General features: G+C 42.3%; 1 protein-coding gene across 1 annotated transcript in view; it reads left to right on the top strand.

The window, feature by feature from the left end:
* Window positions 1-19,056: 19,056 nt before the first annotated feature.
* Window positions 19,057-19,777, top strand: part of SLC28A3 (solute carrier family 28 member 3) — a 119,437-nt gene continuing 118,716 nt past the window's right edge. The window contains exon 1 of the mRNA XM_073633577.1: window positions 19,057-19,249. Coding sequence (XP_073489678.1) covers window positions 19,190-19,249 — 60 coding nt within the window. The 5' untranslated portion in view covers window positions 19,057-19,189. The remainder of the gene's footprint in view (window positions 19,250-19,777) is intronic.

Here is a 19,777-nt window from a genome sequence, read left to right on the forward strand (position 1 = left end):
CTTTTACGAGGGTTTTGGTAGCTGTATGCACTTCTTTCACAGATTCTGGGAGCCCCCGGACCCTGAAATTGTAGCATCTGGACCTATTTTCAAGGTCGTCTATTTTTGCCCAGGCAGTTTCAAGCTGATCCTGAACCTCTTGTAGCCTTGCAGAGTTTTGGTTGATCCAGGCCCCTGCCTGATCAGCTTTTTTCTCAATAACGTCAATTCTCATTCCAATCTGTTGCAGGTCAGCATGGATAGAAGATGTTATCTGCGCTGCGTTCTGTGCCAAACTTTTGGATAACATGTGTGCAAAGGCTTCCACCATAGAGGGAAAGTCTGTGGGGATGGGTGCCGCTTCCTGTGCTTCACTGACAGAAAGCAGCAATCCTGTGTGAGGATCCATCATGGGGGTGGATGGGAGTCCTGAGTTCATCCTGGATAGCAGGGATTCCGTGGAAGAAGGGGATGCGATCTGGGGCTGTAGCTGGTTTACAGTACCTGGAGATGTGCAGGTAACAGATCCTGATCGGCAATAGAGTCCTCCTCTGACTCTGCTATGTGAGGGCCTCGTGGGGCGGCTGCCATCTTGGCATAGCTGACCGGGCCCACCGCTGCCGTCATCTGGCTTGTCAGGTTCCTTCTGGCGTGACCCACTGACATCGGGATCTGTGTGTCACTGGATCGGGCGCTCTATCCGCTCCTGAGGCTAAAGAAGGGCTGTGGTGGAGCGGAGCTTCAGTAGGCGGCGGCCATCTTGGTCGCTGCCGTGCATGCGCCCTGAATACCACAGATTTTTAGAAAAATTTGGTTAATTACATTTTTGGGTACATTCGATTTTCACCATTTCGTAAAAAGGTGCCATTTACAATTATTTGATATCTCAATACAGGTTACGCTTTTATGTTTTGTATGAATTTAAGAGGAGTTTTTTAACATTTTCTGTTTTTGTTTATACTAATAATGATTTTAATGCATTTTTTAGCAAAAATATTGTTTGGATAAAATTTGCGCAAATATCATGGGGCTATAAAAATCAGTAGCACCTTACGTTTAATTCTACTGGTCATGTGCTTTCAGAAAATGGATGGTTTGGAGGGTCTTTTACAAATTCTGAAAGCTGTAAAAAATATAAAAGCAATGGAAAAATTGCAAACCTGAGTTAAAGCGGAGTGCAGGGCCTAGAAGTGAAAGGGTTTAACCTGAAAGCAAGCATTTTTTATATTGCAGCTTACAAATTCTTAGATGTAATGGTTGTATTAGTTTCCCCCTTTAGGCTTTTTTTCTTCTATTTTCATCTGGTGATCCAGCCAGCTACTCTGTTGTTTTTCAGAAGCACAGGGTCTCCAGCAGAATGCATAGATAAACTGTAGATAGAGACAATCAAGTTACCACTGGCAGGGGTGATTAAAATGCAGCTTACTGTATATTTATTCATGTAAAACCTTTATCTCAAAAGACAAAAAAAAAGTTACTGTAACTGATTATAAAGCACGAGCTGGAGTTTTGCCTCAGTATACAGGAGGTGTGCTACTGACCAGATCACCAGGTGAAAATAGAGTAAACGGAGCAAAAAATGCAGCCGCAACATCTAATGATTGGTAAGCTGCAATACATTACATTTTTGGTTTTGGGTTTACACGGTGCAACTTGTCGTGCAATTTGACAGTTCCAAATCACATGACAAGTCACACCCCATTACCGGCAATAGAACCGTTCGTATTGCCGTGACTTATGTCTCAGCGATTATGAAAAAGGTTCCTGCACTACTTTTTACCGCCACCACTGCCCTAGGACTGTTTTGTAGCCTGTGGGTAAAAGATTGGCAGCTCCCACTTGAGTCCTGTAACTCATCCATTTTATTTGGTGACATTCCCTAAATATGGAAAGTTGCAACATACATAGTAAAAAGATCTCACTAACCTATAGCCACTGATTAACAATCATATACTTTATACATTTATAATATATACATATTATATACAAATATAAATTTGCTCTAAACTAAGAAGAAGTGAGATTTGATTATAATGGGATACTGGAATGTGCACAGCATCATTGCTATTTGCACTCTTTTTTTAAAGCCCTCTCCAAGCAAATATTATCTCCCCTTTCACTGATCGCTGGATTAAAGAAAATGCCATTTTTACTTAGCTGTGGTCACGTGATGCTCCAGTTCTGGTTCATCTCTCCTATTGTGCACAAGGATGGGGAGATCTTCTGAAATCCATATCACTGCCTGCATGACGTGGACACTTCTTGTTGGCTGTCCAGTGGCAGGGGCCTATTAGGATCTAGAACTAGAAGTGAAGTGCCATTGCCACGAGGGAACTGTAGGGGATTGGTCAGTATAGATGCAGGTGTCCCTCATAACCTGTGAGGGATCCAGGTGGAATTAGGAAAATATAACTTACTTCACAATAAGAAAAACAAAACATGTAGGATGGGTTAGAGAGCCTGGGAGGGAGTTTAATAATTGTCCAGTAAGGGGCTTTAAATAATATCTGTCAGGGTTCCTTCCAAGAAATTAGCAAACTGTCATAGCATTTCCAATTTAACCTGAATGAACATAGTTACCAAGATCATTCCTTCTTTTTACCTTACTAATGACTCTGACTAGGAACACAATTACAATTATTAACACCTACATTGTCCACCATAGCTCTAAACCAACTGAGATTAGTTGACCAATTTGAGCACAAACCAAATTCCAAACATAGTTCTTGAATGGATAATACTCCATGTCTTTACTCAGGTGCTCTGGTTTGTTTGACTGCCACCTGTGTTTTCCTTTGTTTTAACATATAAGTGTACTTTCACAGCCTCAACTGATAATGAACAAATCAAAGAGATTCTCCGGTGTTATAAAGTAACTATACCGCCCATTAGCTTGAATTGTGCTCATTTTGCGAGAACTCGCAAACCGAGTCAGAATTTAAAAAAAAAAGTTGCTCATCTTTCAAAAAAAACGCTTGTTAACTGCGTTACTTGTAAACCAAGGTTCCACTGTACCTAACTACAAGAACTACCCGGAAAGAATATATACACACTACTTCTTCATCCCATTAGCAAAGGATATCATGAACATATTATCAGAGCCTAAAATAAAAACATTTCTGTGTTGCACATAACAGCCAGTTTTTTGCAATATTATTTTGCCAAACCCCACCTGTGTAGTTCAGGTTATAAACCACTTATTTTATGACACCTATTGTAGCCTGGACATGTAAGACATTAAAATTGTATGAAGGGAATCCTAAAATTAAATATACTTTCAAAAGCCCTTAACGCATGTGAAGAATTATATCAAAAAGGCTCCAGTCCCTAACAACCAACTAAATAAAATGATATTACAGCACCAAATTTTGTCAGAATGTTCTATTGTATTAACATGTTACCTGGGTTATATGCAGGGATACTATTAAACTATACTAGATATCAGACAAGAGCCTAAACAGGATTAGAAGATGACTAATTGAGACATGTATCTCTTTAAATTATATACAGTCTGGTGACACCCTTCAGAGCTCCTTACCTACCATTTTTATCTGTAGTAATCACTAACCTTTAGGAGTTATTGAAATAAGAAATTACACGGGAATATTTTTCTTTGATCCCCCATCTGTCATTATTGTTACCCCTTTGTCATTAGCCCTTGCATAAAGCTTGGTTCACATCTATGCGGTTCTGCGAGCAGCGTTGGCACTGGCACTGGCACGGCAGCCCATTCTCATACCACACCGTTTTTCTACCACAGCCAGGGAGAAAAGCACAATGTGATTTCCCACAAATGAAAATGCACTATGGTTACAAATGCATGGGGGTACCATTAAAGGATATCTAAAGGTTCTTTTTTTTTCTTTAAACAAACATGTCATACTTACCTCCTCTGTGCAGTTGGTTTTGCACAGAATGGCCCCGATCCTTCTCTTCTGGAGTCCCTCAGTGGCGCTCCTGGCTCCTCCTCTTCTCGAGTGCCCCGTTGGAGAGCCGCTCTCCCTCGGGGCACTCGTGCGGGAGCGCTCCCGTGTCATGCTGCTGCGTCCATTGACACAGACAGCAGGACTCGGCCGTGCCCCCTGGCTCCTGTGTCATTGGATTTGATTGACAGCAGCGGGAGCCAATGGCTGTGCTGCTATCAATCTATCCAATCAGGACCCAAGACACCGGCTGGAGCTAGTGTGCTCATCCCCATCGCTGGAAAGAGTTCAGGTAAGTAAAATGAGGGCTCTGGGGGGCAGCTGAATCACAGGAGGTTTTTCACCTTAATGCATAGAATGCATTAAGATGAAAAACCTTGAGGGTTTGCAACCCCTTTAAGAATGATTGGCAGCCCCGTGCATCTGCAAAGTGCGGGAACAGGTGCGATTTACCCACTGTCCTGCACTTGCAACCATCCGCACAAGTGTGAACCTAGCCTAAGACCTGCTACACACATCCAACTAAAGCCTGGTACACACCATTACTTTTAAGCCCGTACACCGCTGAGACGGTTGACATCTTCCCTGGTGTTTCTTCTGGGTTTGAGTCTCCGGCGCAGTGAGTGGCTGGAGCCGTGATGACGGCACTCCTGTGCATACGTGCAGGAGCCGCTGTTAACAGCACAGGCTCAGAAGGTCCAGCACAGTAAGCAGGACCTTCAGAGTGCATGCGCCAATGACGTCATTGGCTGTATGCACTCTGAATATCTTCTAAACTGTGCAAGTTTAGGAGATATTCACAGTACCTACAGATAAGCCTTATTATAGACTTACCTGTAGGTACAAGTAAAAAATAGGACTTTACTTCCACTTTAAGGCCCAATACAAACATCTGATTAAGATCTTGCACCCGCCCCCCTCCCCCCGTTTAGGGGGAAGTAAACCCTCTTGATTACACAAGGTTACGGCCCATTACCCCTTCTCCTTCCCTCATTAAAGCCCAATACACACACCCAATTAAGGCCCAGTATGAAAACCCCTCAATAACTTTTCAGGTGCTAAAAGGTGTATTGTATTGTATTGTATTGTATTGTATTGTAACCAAGCATTTACTTTACTGTGATGATTGGCACTTGTTCCTGTCTGTGGCTGCCCTAAGCATTGCCTCCCTGCTCAGGAAAGAAACAACAGCTAAACCACCTTGCTTCTGGTATTGGTATTCATAAGCCCATATAATAAATACAGCCGTGATTATGAGATACAGTATGTCAGATAGTACATGTTGGGTTTAGGGAGTATGCTGATTGTTTGCTACACAAAAGCTTTTTTTTGTATCCTACAAATGTGTAATGAGTTATAGACTGTGAAAAGAAAATACTTGTACTATATTTACCCTTGCTTTGCGCTGAAACTTTTCCGTTTTTAATCCAACTAATAAAACTAAAATGACGGTAAACAAACGTCACTGTGTAACCAAAGACACAATGACCCAAGTTGGCACTGGTGCTGTCCTCTTTATTTACCAAGCCAAAGCAACACACAAGTCTATTGAAACCATATCTATGATTTGAAAAAATAAACACTTTCTTCCTTATGGGGATACCACAGAATAACAGAGCTTTCTGATACTGATCAAGTTGCTTTATATACGCCTGTGCCAGTTTAAATAGAATTGGTGGAGTGGTACAAACGTGGGATTCAAATATTTGTTATACTCTAAAAATATTCTTTAATATTATACAATGAGTGCAATTGCTTTTACATTTCAGAATCTGTACTTCTAATCAGAAATACTGACTGAACTGAGTAAGACTCCGTTCATACTTGAGCGTTTTTCAGCTCAAAGCTTGACGGTTTAGAAAAACTTAACAAGCAAAATCCCATTCATTTTAATGGCCCCTGTTCACATCGGAGCGTTTTGTCACCTGTAGCAAAGCGCTTTTCACTCAAAAAAGTACATGAGCTACTTTTCAGGCAAAATTGAGCATTTTTGTCCCCATACACTTCAATTTAAAATGCCTGAACAGCGAGGAATTTGCGTTTTTTTCTGGTGTTTTCAGCTCAAACAGCAGCTCCCCTTTCCTTTTCTAGCATCACTCCACACCTTACCCAGGTTTCTATTGGCCAAAGCAAAAACACCTAAATGAAAAAAACACTTGAAAAAAATGCCTGAAACCGCTCAGCTCAAGTGTGAAAGTAGCCTCAAACTACATGAAGCATAAATATCCTTTTATTACTGGAAGATGCCTCAGGGTTGCATTGCTAAAGACTTTAAAAGTGTGACCTGGGTACAGGATGAGTAAAAATACAATAAAAACCTGAGCCATGTGATACTTGGTAGGTCCTTTCCTAGCTCATGTCTTTATATAGGAAGTAATGAGCTGTTATGTACAGTACGTGCATCATAATAGGTTGTGCTCTTTTTTTGGCTACTTCAGGCAATTGTGAGGGAGGTAAAAAAAAGTAAACCTGCTACACCTACATTGTTCTTTGTTCTGAGGAAGAGATCCGATGCTGGGAAAAGTATCCATGACCAAAGCTGCAGACTATATGTAGGTGATCCCACACAATAACCTAACTTGTTTCAACCCTAAAAAAGGGTCTTAATCTTAAATATGATTAAGGTCTTGTTAACACAAGCATAATTAAGCATATACCCATGAAAGGGCTGGACATGTTAGGAATGCACAGGTGTGCATTTTCTAAATGCACGCTGTCTGTATGTCCAAAATTGTACAGCTGTCAAACTAGGAGCAATGGCTGTGTCCATGTAACTGCTGCGTCCCAATTGACATGCATAGGACTGCCTACACAAGGATGCACGGAACATCTGTGCCTCCCCATGCAGGCAAACACAGCCCTTGCAAGAGGGTAAGCTTAAGTACTCCAGTGTGAGTGAGGCCTAAGACCCCCTCTTAGGGTTGAAACAGGCTTTTAGCTGTATGCCTTTGAATGGATAAGTAAACATTTTTGGAAACCCGGACTGAGTGCGGGATCATCCATGTACTGTATACTGTGACCCAAAAAGACAACATTTGGTTGCCGCTCAGGTAGAGAGATAAAGTCCAACTAGACCGCTGTCAGTGCAGGCAAAGCAGGAACATGGATCAATGCCTTCCTATAGTAAAAGCAACCCCCCACACGCACACACACACAGAGTGAGAAAACCCATTGTTAGACACACAGTTAACCCTTTGATCACCCCGATGTTAACTGCTTCCCAGACTGTGTCATTAGTACAGTGACAGTGCATATTTTTAGCACTGATTACTTTACTAGTGTCATTGGTCCCCACAAAGTGTCAAAAGTGTCGGTTAGTTTCCGTTTTGTCCTCCGCAACATTGCAGTCCCACTATAAGACGCTGATCACTGCCATTACTAGTAAAAAATAAATAAATATTCCATAAATATATCCCATAGTTTGTAGACGCTACAACTTTTGCGCAAAGCAATCAATATACGCTTATTGTGTTTTTACCAAAAATATGTAGCAAAAATATGTAGTAGAATACATATTGCCCTAAATTTATGAAGAAATTAGATTTTTTTCCATTTTTTTATTGAATATGTTTATAGCAGAAAGTTTTTTTTTTTTTAATTCTCAGTCTTCTCAGTCTTTTTTGTTAATAGCTCAAAAAATATAAACCGCAGAGGTGATCAAATAACACTAAAAGAAAGCTCTATTTGTGTGAAAAAAAGGACATAAATTTTATTTGGGTACAGTGTCGCAGGACCTCACAATTATCAGTTAAAATAACGCAGTGCCGTACTGCAAAAATTGGCCTGGTCATGAAGGTGGTAAATCTTCCAGAGGGCAAGTGGTTAAACATTATGCAGATGAAGTAGGATGCATTTTTTTTACTGCACCTCAACTGCATAGACAGTCAAAAATTGAGGTTATCCTATGGCCATAAGTCACACTATTGCAGTGCAGTGAATAAAATACAGCAAGCTGCATTTCTCTGCACTTCAAATGCACAGAAACGCATGCAAATGCATGAAAATGCACTGCACCAAAGAGCCGTGCACATAAAGGCCCAAAAAGAAAGAAGACAGAAGTGACCTCAAAAGAAATGCAAGCTTAGGAAAAATGCACCACAAATGCATGCAAATGCACATAAAAACACACATCAAATGCATGTCACTGTGCATGCAAACAACGTGCAGTAAACACGTGATTTCTGGTGTAAATGGGCCCTTAACCCATACATGCAGTCTTTTTCCAAAAATCTGATCATATCAAAATCTAGGAAGTGTGAAAGGACTAAAAGAAAAGCCCCACACCCAAAGACCTACAGCAGCTACATAGACCTGAAATTCCTTCACGCCTAGGCCTTCTGTTGCCACCTGTCCACTATGATATTTTGTATTCCACATTTCAGCTAGCAGTTGAAGTTTGGACATTTTTGTACTTTAAAAGGAGAGAAATCGTTACTGAAAAAAGGCACCTACTACTTTTCCTTCTCTTTTAAAAAATTAATAATAATAATGAATAAATAGTACACCGAAAATCCTTTGTCATGTATCACTTGGTTATTTGTTAGACCCCTTTCACACTGGGGCGGTTTGCAGGCGGTATTGCGCTAAAAATACCGCCTGCAAACCGCCCCTAAACAGCCTCCGCTGTTTGTTCAGTGTGAAAGCCCGAGGGCTTTCACACTGAAGCGGTGCGCAGGCAGAACGGTGAAAAAAGTCCTGCAAACCGCTTTTTTGGAGCGGTGAAGGAGCGGTGTATTCCAATCCAGGATTGGAGCACGGGACGCTGCCATAGACAAACAACAGGAGACCAGCTCGGCGCTCGTAGTTACTACACACTGCAGCATTGTTTTAAATGTAAGTTGATTGGACTTGTTTTATTAAATAAATATACCTTTTATATGGGATCACGCTATGTGCGTCTCTTTCCCCCTCACACTGTACATCACTACTCTACCTGACGAACACTGAGGAGAGAGGCACGGGGACATATTCCAGTTTCCAGGCACGGGGACAGATTCCAGATTGGTAACACTCCTGGAGGCATACGAGCTCGGCGCTCGTGGATTGCTGCCCACACTCACTTCATGAAAGTGAGTGCAAACTCCCCCTGTGTGTGTCTTGCCCCCCCTCCACTGTGGTCGTTGCAGAGTTATTTTACATGCTGTATACTTTTTATTTTTTATATTTCGCTTGGCATGTTCATCATTGTCACTGCCTGTATACACGGAACGTCTACACCTGCGGGTCATTTGCAACACAGGCTGTACACCTTACAGCTGTAAGGTAAGCGGCCTGCAAACACGGAGGTGTCCTCACTGAAGATCCCCCCTCCCTTCACGATTGGACTTGTTTTGTGTTTCTCATCACTTGTTTTTGCTTTTTGGACTGGATGATAGAACTAATATTCATGTTTGTCCTAGGGATTTGTCACTTATAGTTCACCAGGATCTGGCACGTTTTTGCTAATTGGGCACTAGCCCACATATATTTTTCTTGCATTATATATATATATATATATTTTTTTTTTGCATTGTGTCATTATTCACCCTATTTGTGTTGGTATATGCATTTTTGTTTTGCTATATTCAAGCAGTCACTGTTTCACGATTACCTTTATATATTAGGCTTTGTCTGCCCGCAACATGTCATGTTGATCAGCTACGTTGCACTGCACTGCCCCCCCCCCCCCCCGACAGCGCAGGAGTTTCCACTTTCACATTGATGACAGGCTGTTGGCGGAAAATCCGACCGTGTCGTGTGTATGCTCCATCGGAAAATTGTTGTCGGATTTTCCGCGGACAAATGTTGGATAGCAAGTTTTAAAATTTTCTGCGGACAAATGTCTGTTGTCGGATTTTCCAAGCGTGTGTACTCAAGTCCATCGGACAAAAGTCGAAAGTACAAACACGCATGCTCAGAAGCAAGGACGAGCCAGAAGCAGTCAGTCTTGTAAACTAATGTTCGTAATGGAGAATTAACATTCGTGACGTGGCAAATTATGAAATCTCCAAATGCAACGCACAATTCTCTTCTTCTTTAATGGGATAATAATGAAGCTGCTTTGCTGGTGATAATGATGGAGTTATTGCAAACAAATTTTCAAAGGCTTTTTTTTCTAGTGATATCAAGAATAATATTATTATGCTTTGTTCTTTTTTTTTTTTTTTTGGGGCAAGTTACCACAACACCATTATCCCGTAGTTTTTAAGATCAAAGATACAACTATGTTGGTGTCCCTTGTCAATTTTACATTGTGTTTTTGTTTTTTTAATTGTAACTGCCTACTCCCAACTGACACTTGAAATAAAACACATAGCCAAGTATTATTTTCCACAATTTTTTTATTGTGCATTAAAAAAAGTAAACAAATAAAATTAGAAATGCATCTGCCAATAGAACGTAACCAAAAAGTGCATTCTATGCATCCAAAAATATAGAAAATATACCAAATCAAATCATTATTCAACCAAAATAATAATGTCAAAGCAATAACTCCAAGGCCAATAATAAATAACACGTTATCTCCTCCGTTTCCGCAACATGGCTGGTTGATGAACGGCCATTCAGAAACGAACTGAAAAGCACGAAATGAAAAGCGCGACTCAACACTCACCAAACTTCTACTAACACGACATTAGCATAAGGAGCCCAAAGGGTGGCACTAAAGAGCTGAAAAACCATCTAGTACGTCACTACGTTCGTGATTGTTGGCCAACAATTGTGTGCTGTGTGTATGCAAGACAAGTTTGGGCCAACGCCCTTCAGACAAAATTCCACGGTTTTGTTGGCGAACAATCCGATCGTGTGTACGAGGCTTAAGACTCATGCATAGTGCAACATACCTTCTCAAAATTGTCAGATTGTTCCATAAGGAAAGTCAGGTTCAATAGAGCCTTTCAATGCCTGAAGGAGAAGTTACTAGCTTTATATGTATTATGATAGTATTCCTGTTGTATTTGAATTCACCTTCACATTTTAGTGTGATTTCACCAGGCTGAACCTTTTTGAAACTAAAATGCATTGATCAGTCAGCAGGCTTAGACTGGCTAATAACAGCGGGGATTAACCAACCACTTCACTGTAAAAGGGGGGTTTACAGTAGTTATACTGTCAATATCTGTTCAAATTTCTAGGCAAAGTATAGGGAAATCTGACAATATGTATGGGCAGAGACTAGAAAGAACTGTACTTAACTGAGTTCTATGCTGTGGATTGAAGCAGTGGGCTACATTGTCTTGTGTGCTCTCCCTTTGTTCACAGATTTATTCACATAACTTCCTATTAGGATTACTGTCTCCCAATGCTTTCTTTGGCCATAACCTGCTAGCTGCCCCACAGGGGGCCACAATTGCTCGCTAAAGTTCACCTCCTATTGACCTCAATGGGATTTGCAGTGGAATTCACACATTTTTTGTACAAATTCTTTGGCAAATCAAACCTTGGTGGATTCACTTACCCCTCAATTACATAACTATGCATCTGCATTGTGCACTGTAATATACTGTATTCAGTGGCAGCTGGTGCTCAAAATTTTTGGGGGGTGCAAACAAAATGAAAAATTCTGAAAAAAAAACATCAATTGCAGCCTCGCTATGTCATCTATTGCAGCCACTATGCCCATGAAATGCAGCCACTGTGCCCATGAAATGCAGCCACTTTGCCATCAAACGCAGCCACTGTGTCCTCAAATGCAGCCACTGTGCCCATCAAACGCAGCCACTGAGCCCATCAAACGCAGCCACTGTGCCCATCAAACGCAGCCACTGTGCCCTCAAACGCAGCCACTGTGTCCATCAAACGCAACCACTGTGTCCATCAAATGCAGCCACTGTGCCCATCAAATGCAGCCACTGTGCCCATCAAACGCAGCCACTGTGCCCATCAAACGCAGCCACTGTGCCCTCAAATGCAGCCACTGTGCCCTCAAACACAGCCACTGTGCCATCAAATGCAGCCACTGTGCCCATCAAATTCAGCCACTGTGCCCATCAATTGCAGCCACTGTGCCCATCAATTGCAGCCACTGTGCCCATCAAATGCAGCCACTGTGCCCATCAAATGCAGCCACTGTGCTCATCAATTGCAGCCTCTGAGCCATCAAACGCAGCCACTGTGCCCATCAAACGCAGCCACTGTGCCATCAAACGCAGCCACTGTGCCATCAAATGCAGCCACTGTGCCCATCAATTGCAGCCACGGTGCCATCAATCGCAGCCACTGTGCCATCAAACGCAGCCACTGTGCCCCATCAAATGCTGCCACTGTGCCCCATCAAATGCTGCCACTGTGCCCCTTCAAATGCTGCTACTGTGCCCCATGAAATGCCACCACTGTGCCCATCAAAATTTGCCGCTGTGACCCCCCGCCCACTTGCCGTCTGCCCAGCACTTACCCTATCTCCGTGGTGGATAGGCAGCAGGTGACAGCGGCGAGCTGTGGGACCTTGCAGCGGCTAGCTGTGTCCTGCATGAGTCTCCTCCCCTCCTCCTGATAGGCATCCAATCGCAGCGCCTGTCCTTTCAGCCAATCAGGTGATGGGTATCAGACCTGCGCTACATGATTGGCTGAGAGGTGGTTCAGTGTTAGAAAAGGGAATATTTATTCCCTTTTCTAACACACTTGGGTGGACTTGATGCTTTGCACTCCGAGTTCACCGTTTTTGAAACCTATTAGTGCCTATGGCTCTAATCAGGTGCTTCAAAAATACACCCCCCCCCCTGCTGTAATTCAGGCACCCGGTGTCTGAAAAGGGGCCGGACGCCTGAATAGGGGGTGACGGCGGTGGTCATGGATAGATTCATGTAATGCATGAATCTATCCATTAGTCATAGAGGTGGAAGGCTAGAGAGAGGCTGCAGCAACTGTGCGCCTTTAATGATCCCAGCACCACTGACTGTATTAGCACTGGCTACATACAGTATGCAGCGCTGTTTTTTTCAGTATATGGACAACTTCCCATCTGCTACCAGAACTAAATGGAGAAAAGGCAGAGTGTTTCTGTGCCACTCAGGAGAATACTTGCATTTTTATCAATTAATATAAGGCTTCCTCTGATTGACCAAGATGGAAATCATGATGTCATCTGCTCAATTCCCCACCTCTGCCAAAGAGAGGAATAGTATTAGGAGGAAATACTTTTAGGTGACTTTTTAGTCAGCATTGTCAGTGTCCCATGCAATGTAAAAGATAGACACAATAGAATTTCAAAGTAACAATTTTTTTTTTACTTTTCATGAGAAACTTGAAAATTATATTTGCTGAGTTTCTTAATTGTTTTTAAAGGGGTTGTAAATCCTTGTGTTTTTTCTTCTTAATTCATCCTAGGTGAAAAAACTTCTGACAGTGACCGGCCCCCCAGCCCCCCCCCCCTTTTTACTCACCTGAGCCCTTCGTTCCAACGGCGGAGACGCGCTCTTGCCCTCTGCCCGGGGTTGTCGGCTCTTGATTGGATAGATTGATAGCAGCACAGCCATTGGCTCCCGCTGCTGTCAATCAAATCCAATGACGCGGGCGCGGGGGGGCCGGGCCGAGTCCAGCATTCTGTGACTATAGACGCAAATTCTGGACTCGGGAGCACATCTGCAAGGTAACCCCCTGGAAGAGCGCTTCTCCCAGGGGGTTTAGCTATGCGAGGAGGAGCTGCGACAGCCACCAGGGGACCCCAGAAGACGATGATCGGGGCCACACTGTGCAAAACGAACTACACAATGGAGGTAAGTATGAAATGTTTGTTATTTTAAAAAAAAGAGGGTTTACAAACCCTTTAATGTGCAAAGAGTGCATTACAAGTCCATGAGAAAAGTAGACAGTTTAAATAGATGAGCAAACACCTTTTAATAGGACATTAGGGTAAGTAATAGTACACTAGTGAAGTTCATTATAAAATACCAGGACAAAAAGACAAAGGACAGGTCATAAAGGACATCAAGAGAGTGGTTCTGTATAGCCATCTAATGAAATTCATTTTAAATGATCAAACAGGTAGTTTACAGGGTTTACATTCAGGATGTAAAACAACCCCGTGAAACAAAGGATACAGGGCTATAATGGTGCTAAGGAGGAACCTGGTTATAAATACACATTAGCCTATATTGGTCTTTGTCAACACAGGCTGCTATATGACACATTTTAGGGTACCCCTCCTTACATTTGCCAAAACTCATCTACCAAAAACACCTCCTCTCTGCTACAAATTTTGCCCACTACTTCCTGTTTACAAAGTTCTACATTATTACAAATATCGTTGTAAAAATATATGTCATCCCTGTGCTAAATATAACTGCTCATCGCCTCCTACCTCCTACAGCCTCTAATCTTTTTCTTCCATAAACAATTTCTAAACTCTTTTTGATAATCTACATGCCTCCATTCTAAACATAATTTATCATGCTCCAAGTTTCCTGGATCAGGGCTTTTTTTTTTTTCAAACTTCATACTCCCTGCTTCTCACCTTCTTCTCTGAGTCCAACTCATGGGCATACAAGAAAGGATGACAACGCTGCAGCTGAAGTGAGAAGGCATTATCAGTCTAGGGAAGAAAGTGCCTAATGTAGGGGTGTAAGTACAGGAGTCACAATTGCGACCCGACCCCAAGCTGCAGGGGGCCTGGGAGACCCTCCTGTACACCAGGATAGGGGGAGCATTGGGAGCGGCTGCAAAAAGAGGAACCAATCTATCCAGTTTCCTCCTGCAGCCGCCAAATGCCTGCAAGAGGGAAAGGAGAAGTGGACATTCGGTGGCTGCACAAGGAAAATGGAGAGATCAGTTCCTCAGTATACATCCGCCCCCGCTGCTCCTCATTTCCAGCTTCTTTCTGCTGAACCAGTGTGCTCTCCAGCACTCCTATGCTCTTTCCCAGCCTTGTGCTTTCTCCTGCCCCCCCCCCCAATCCCCCGCAGCTCTGCTGGGTTTCCCCCTCCACTTTCTCACCAGCTGCTGCAGGTGATCTGTCAGGATGGAGAGCAGAGAAGGGGCTGGTAAATGTGTAATTTACCGGCCCCCTCCTTTTCTGAATGGAGAGTCAGTGATCCATACCAATCACTGACTCTGTCCATTCATAGCTGAAACATAGTAAACTGAGGAGCGGTGTATACACCTCTCCCCCACCGCCCCAAAGATGCTGCTTGCAGGACTTTTTTGCTCGTCCTGCAAGCGCACCTCCCCAGCATGAAAGCACTCGGGCTTTCTCACTGGGCAGGCATGAGAGGCGCTTTTCAGGCGCTTTACAGGTGCTATTTTGAGTGCTAAAACGTCTGAAAAGCGCCCCAGTGTGAAAGGGGTCTTAATGAAAAACTGCATGGAGAGGTGTGAATCCTGCTTTTAGTTCATGTTCACATTGCACCTGCGTTATAGTATACCACAATGCACAGATGTGAGCAACTGTGTGTTATGGTGCTCTGCTTTAGAAAAATGGCATTACCTGTGTTGTTATGCATTGACACCTCATTCAAAAGTAATAGGCTGCCTTAATGCAATACACATTGGCACACAAAAACACATGCGTTAATTCATTGGCTATAACACATCGCAACATCTGGTGCCTCAGAAGTTTGGGAAAAAAAACAAGCACCAAACTATAATGCTAGTCTATATCCCCCCAAAGCAAGCAATAATTGTTGAAAATGCTGTAGTTAAAGTGGATCTTCACTGCATCTGAGCACCACAAACCAAAAACACTATTTGAACAATTTTTAATATTCAAAGTATACTCCCCCATCCATCCATGTTTCCATGTCTTACTTTATTGAGAAATCACATAGAACCCCCCCCCCCCCCCCCCCAGCATTTCTGGTCCAGGCCATCTTGAGTAAAGGCAAATGATTCATGTAGCATTTATAGAGAAAATGGTGCCACTAATGACCCGAAAATGCATTTGATTTTGCCACGATTGTACCACGATTTTACTGTGCTTATGGAATGTTTTTCATAGGTCATAGATGCATTCTTGCAGCAAGCAAGATTTTAACACCACAATGGAAACGGAATGGACCAGTGTGAAGACATACATAGAAATTTAATGGGATGCATTTTTCTTGAGCTCTTCTTGCGCTAAAGGTGCCGATAATGGCTGACAATAAATTCATATTCATTTCCATTCATGATATTAAAAGAGAAGTATGTTTTTTTTTTTCCTATTCATACTTACCTAGGTGGATGCAGCATCAGACCACTGCTGCAGCTGTCCCCCTGCGTCTCTGCACTGAGAACTGAGCCACAGAAACACCAACGAAGGCTTGGTTCGCAACTCCTCCCCGAGAGGAGAGCTGCTGACTGTTAGTTAGCAGCTCACCTCTCTGCTCCTCCACGCTCATTGGAGCGCTGAGCTGTGGAGAAGCATGGAGCGGCCGTCTCACTGAGCCGTCTCACTCAGCTCGCTGAGACGGCCATCAGTCAAGGCAGCTGGCAGATCCAGACTTCGGAAGTTGGGATGACGCGCTGCCTCGACTGATCGCAGTGACATCAGTAGAACCGGACTTCAGATCGCTCTGCCCTGAAAACGGGTGACAGGAGTGCAAAACGAATTGCACTCCTGTGATCCATAGGAGAAGCTCAGCCTAAAAAGTTCAGGCTGGACTTTTCCTTTATTATAAAATGTTGAATATAATACAATCATATATAAAAAATATATATTTTTTTAAAAAACATTCATTTTCGGTTTTAGCCGAGTGCATCGTGAATTTTCGGTTTCAAACATTTCTATTCGGTGCACCTCTATTATTAATTAATGCTAGCAGCATAAGTCCTCATGCATACAGGTCATTAGAAAAAACGAGCTGCAAAGCCACTAACGATGCCAGGAGAGGGCAGCTGTAAAAACACCCTGTGTGCATGACTAATGCCGGCCATACACGGTTAGAATTTCGTAAGAATTTTCTTTCGAAAATCGTATGAAAGAATTTTCGCATATGAATTTTGCACCATTAGTAGGCTGCAACAATGGCTGATTTTCGTGCGGCAATCAAATTTGAGGAATCGGACATGTTGGAAATTTTTAGAAAAATTAACAATTTTCTAATCAATGATGGGAGAATCGTGAGAGAAATATAATAAGAAAAGAAAATTTACGGAGAGAAAAGAAGATTCCCGGCCACATTCTTTTCTGTAGCAACATGTGGTGAAATTGAAGGCTTGGTCGGCCGAATTTCAAAAATCAATGGTGGCATCATCGGATCACAAAAAAAAAAACGAACATTCTGATTTTGAAAAGAAAATTTGTTCGAAATTCGACCGTGTATGGCCTGCATAAGGATTAGAAATAATCAATGTTGATTGGGAGAGTGAAGTTCCACTTTAATTTTGACCAAACACATGTTTTTTTCATGAAAATGATTGTTTCATATTTTCAATCAAGAGATTATTAAATAATAATAAAACCATTTCCATTCCAGTGCTCTGAGTCCTCCTCTCAGTGTAGGATTATACATACAGACGCTCACAAAAGTGAGTACACCGCTCACATTTTTGTAAATATTTTATTCTATCTTTTCATGTGACAACACTGAAGAAATGACACTTTGCTACAATGTAAAGTAGTGAGTGTACAGCTTGTATAACAGGGTAAATTTGCTGTCCCCTCAAAATAACTCAACACACAGCTATTAATGTCTAAACCGCTGGCAACAAAAGTGAGTATACCCTTAAGTTAAAATGTCCAAATTGGGCCCAATTAGCCATTTTCCCTCTCTAGGTGTCATGTGACTGGCTAGTGTTACAAGGTCTCAGGTGTGAATGGGGAGCAGGTTTGTTAAATTTAGTTTTATCGCTCTCACTCTCTCATACTGGTCACTGGAAGTTCAACATGGCACCTCATGGCAAAGAACTCTCTGAGAATCTGAAAAAAAGAAGGTCTCTAACATCCATCAGCTCTGTGATGTTGTCATGGAGGAGTGGAAGAGGACTCCAGTGGCAACCTGTGTAGCTCTGGTGAACTCCATGCCCAAGAGGGTTAAGGCAGTGCTGGATAATAATGGTGGCCACACAAAATATTGACACTTTGGGCCCAATTTGGACATTTTCACTTCTTATAGCCAAGGCCATCTTTATGTAGAGCAACAATTCTTTTTTTCAGATCCTCAGAGAGTTCTTTGCCATGAGGTGCCATGTTGAACTTCCAGTGACCAGTATGAGAGAGTGAGAGCGATAACACTAAATTTAACACACCTGCTCCCCATTTACACCTGAGACCTTGTAACACTAACGAGTCACATGACACCTAGAGAGGGAAAATGGCTAATTGGGCCCAATTTGGACATTTTCACTTAGGGGTGTACTCACTTTTGTAGCCAGCGGTTTAGACATTAATGGCTGTGAGTTGAGTTATTTTGAGGGGACAGAAAATTTACACTATTATATATACTTTACATTATAGCAAAGTGTCATTTCTTCAGTGTTGTCACATGAAAAGATAGAATAAAATATTTACAAAAATGTGAGGCTCCTTTCACACTGTGGCAGCGGGTCCATTAGCGGTAAAACGCTTTTAACCCCCGCTAGCAGCCGAAGAATGGGTTAAAAGCGCACGTTTTGCAGCGCTTCGGAAAGGCTTTTCAGGCGCTTCGGATGCACTGCCCAGTCATTTTTAATAGGCAGGGGAGGTTTAGGAATACTGTATACAGCGCTCCCACACCGCCGCAAAGATGCTGCTTACAGGACTTTTTTCCCATCCCGCAAGCGCTCCGCCCCAGTGTGAAAGCACTCGGGCTTACACACTGGGGAAGCATGAGAGGCGCGGTTTTTTAGGAGCTTTACAGGTGCTATTTTCAGTGCTAAAACGCCTGAAAAGCACCTCAGTGCGAAAGGGGTCTAATGGATAGATGCTGGGGGAGGGGGGGGTGGATGTTGAATCACCAGTGACCTTTTCGACATTTAGGGATTCATAGATAATATTCTGTGTGGTCTGATTACATTATAGTGTGTGTGAACACAAGTGTGTAATTTCCTTATTTGGAAACGTCCAGCCCTGTTGAAAACCACTAAGTGATGAAAGTGATCATTTGCACAAGTTACAAGTTACAAGTTGTAAGCAAACCTTTTCACTTGTACGTGACTATTGAAATGAAATCCTTTTTACAGCCGAGAAAAGAAATCATGACACACTGGTTCCCATCTTTATATGCAAATAGCCAATTTACATTATTTGGCAATCTGTCTGAGAGTGAGCAATTATGCTTCTTAATAGGTGGAGCAGGGGAATAGAATACAAGCTGGGAGTGGTTGCAGGCAGGTAAACCTCTGTCCTCACTTTATGCAACAATCACTTCTTTGCTCTGGACATTTACTTTTCTGTACTGAAAGCTGCTGTCAGAGACATGGAGCTCAAAGAGAAAACGTATGCTGGGGCAAATGGCTTTAGCAATGTTGCCTTTCAGGTAAGTCAATCTATACATATATTCTGATTATAGAAAATGAAGATATTGTTATTCTATCAAGCTGTAAAATAATATGTTTTGATTGTATAATATCAAACTAGCACGTTTAATTAGCTGGATTAAGTATTAAATATGAATTAAAATTAAGTTACCTTTCTTGTAAATGTACAAGTATACTAAGCAAGAGAGAAACAGGTGTGTGTGTGTGTTGTTTTTTTTGTCAGCCAGCAACACAATAATAAATATAATGGATACAATAGATCTGTATAAAATGCCAAAGGCTCTCGTGTTTTCAAGCTGCCAGCTCTTTGTCACGACTTGTACATTCATCATTTTTGCCAAATGGGTCAGCTTACCAAGGAGAAGAGTTGCCTTGCATCCTCTAGTAGAGAAGTGTGCACTGTGTGTAATGATGTCACTGTACCATGTGCTGCTGGAACAGGGAGGGGGTATATTAAGTGTGCTGTATGCATCTGAACGCAGTCATTGAAAGTGAAAAAAATAAAAATACAATGTTTTCTAAGTATG

This window comes from Aquarana catesbeiana, linkage group LG01, assembly GCF_042186555.1.
Source record: "Aquarana catesbeiana isolate 2022-GZ linkage group LG01, ASM4218655v1, whole genome shotgun sequence".
Lineage (NCBI taxonomy): Eukaryota > Metazoa > Chordata > Amphibia > Anura > Ranidae > Aquarana > Aquarana catesbeiana.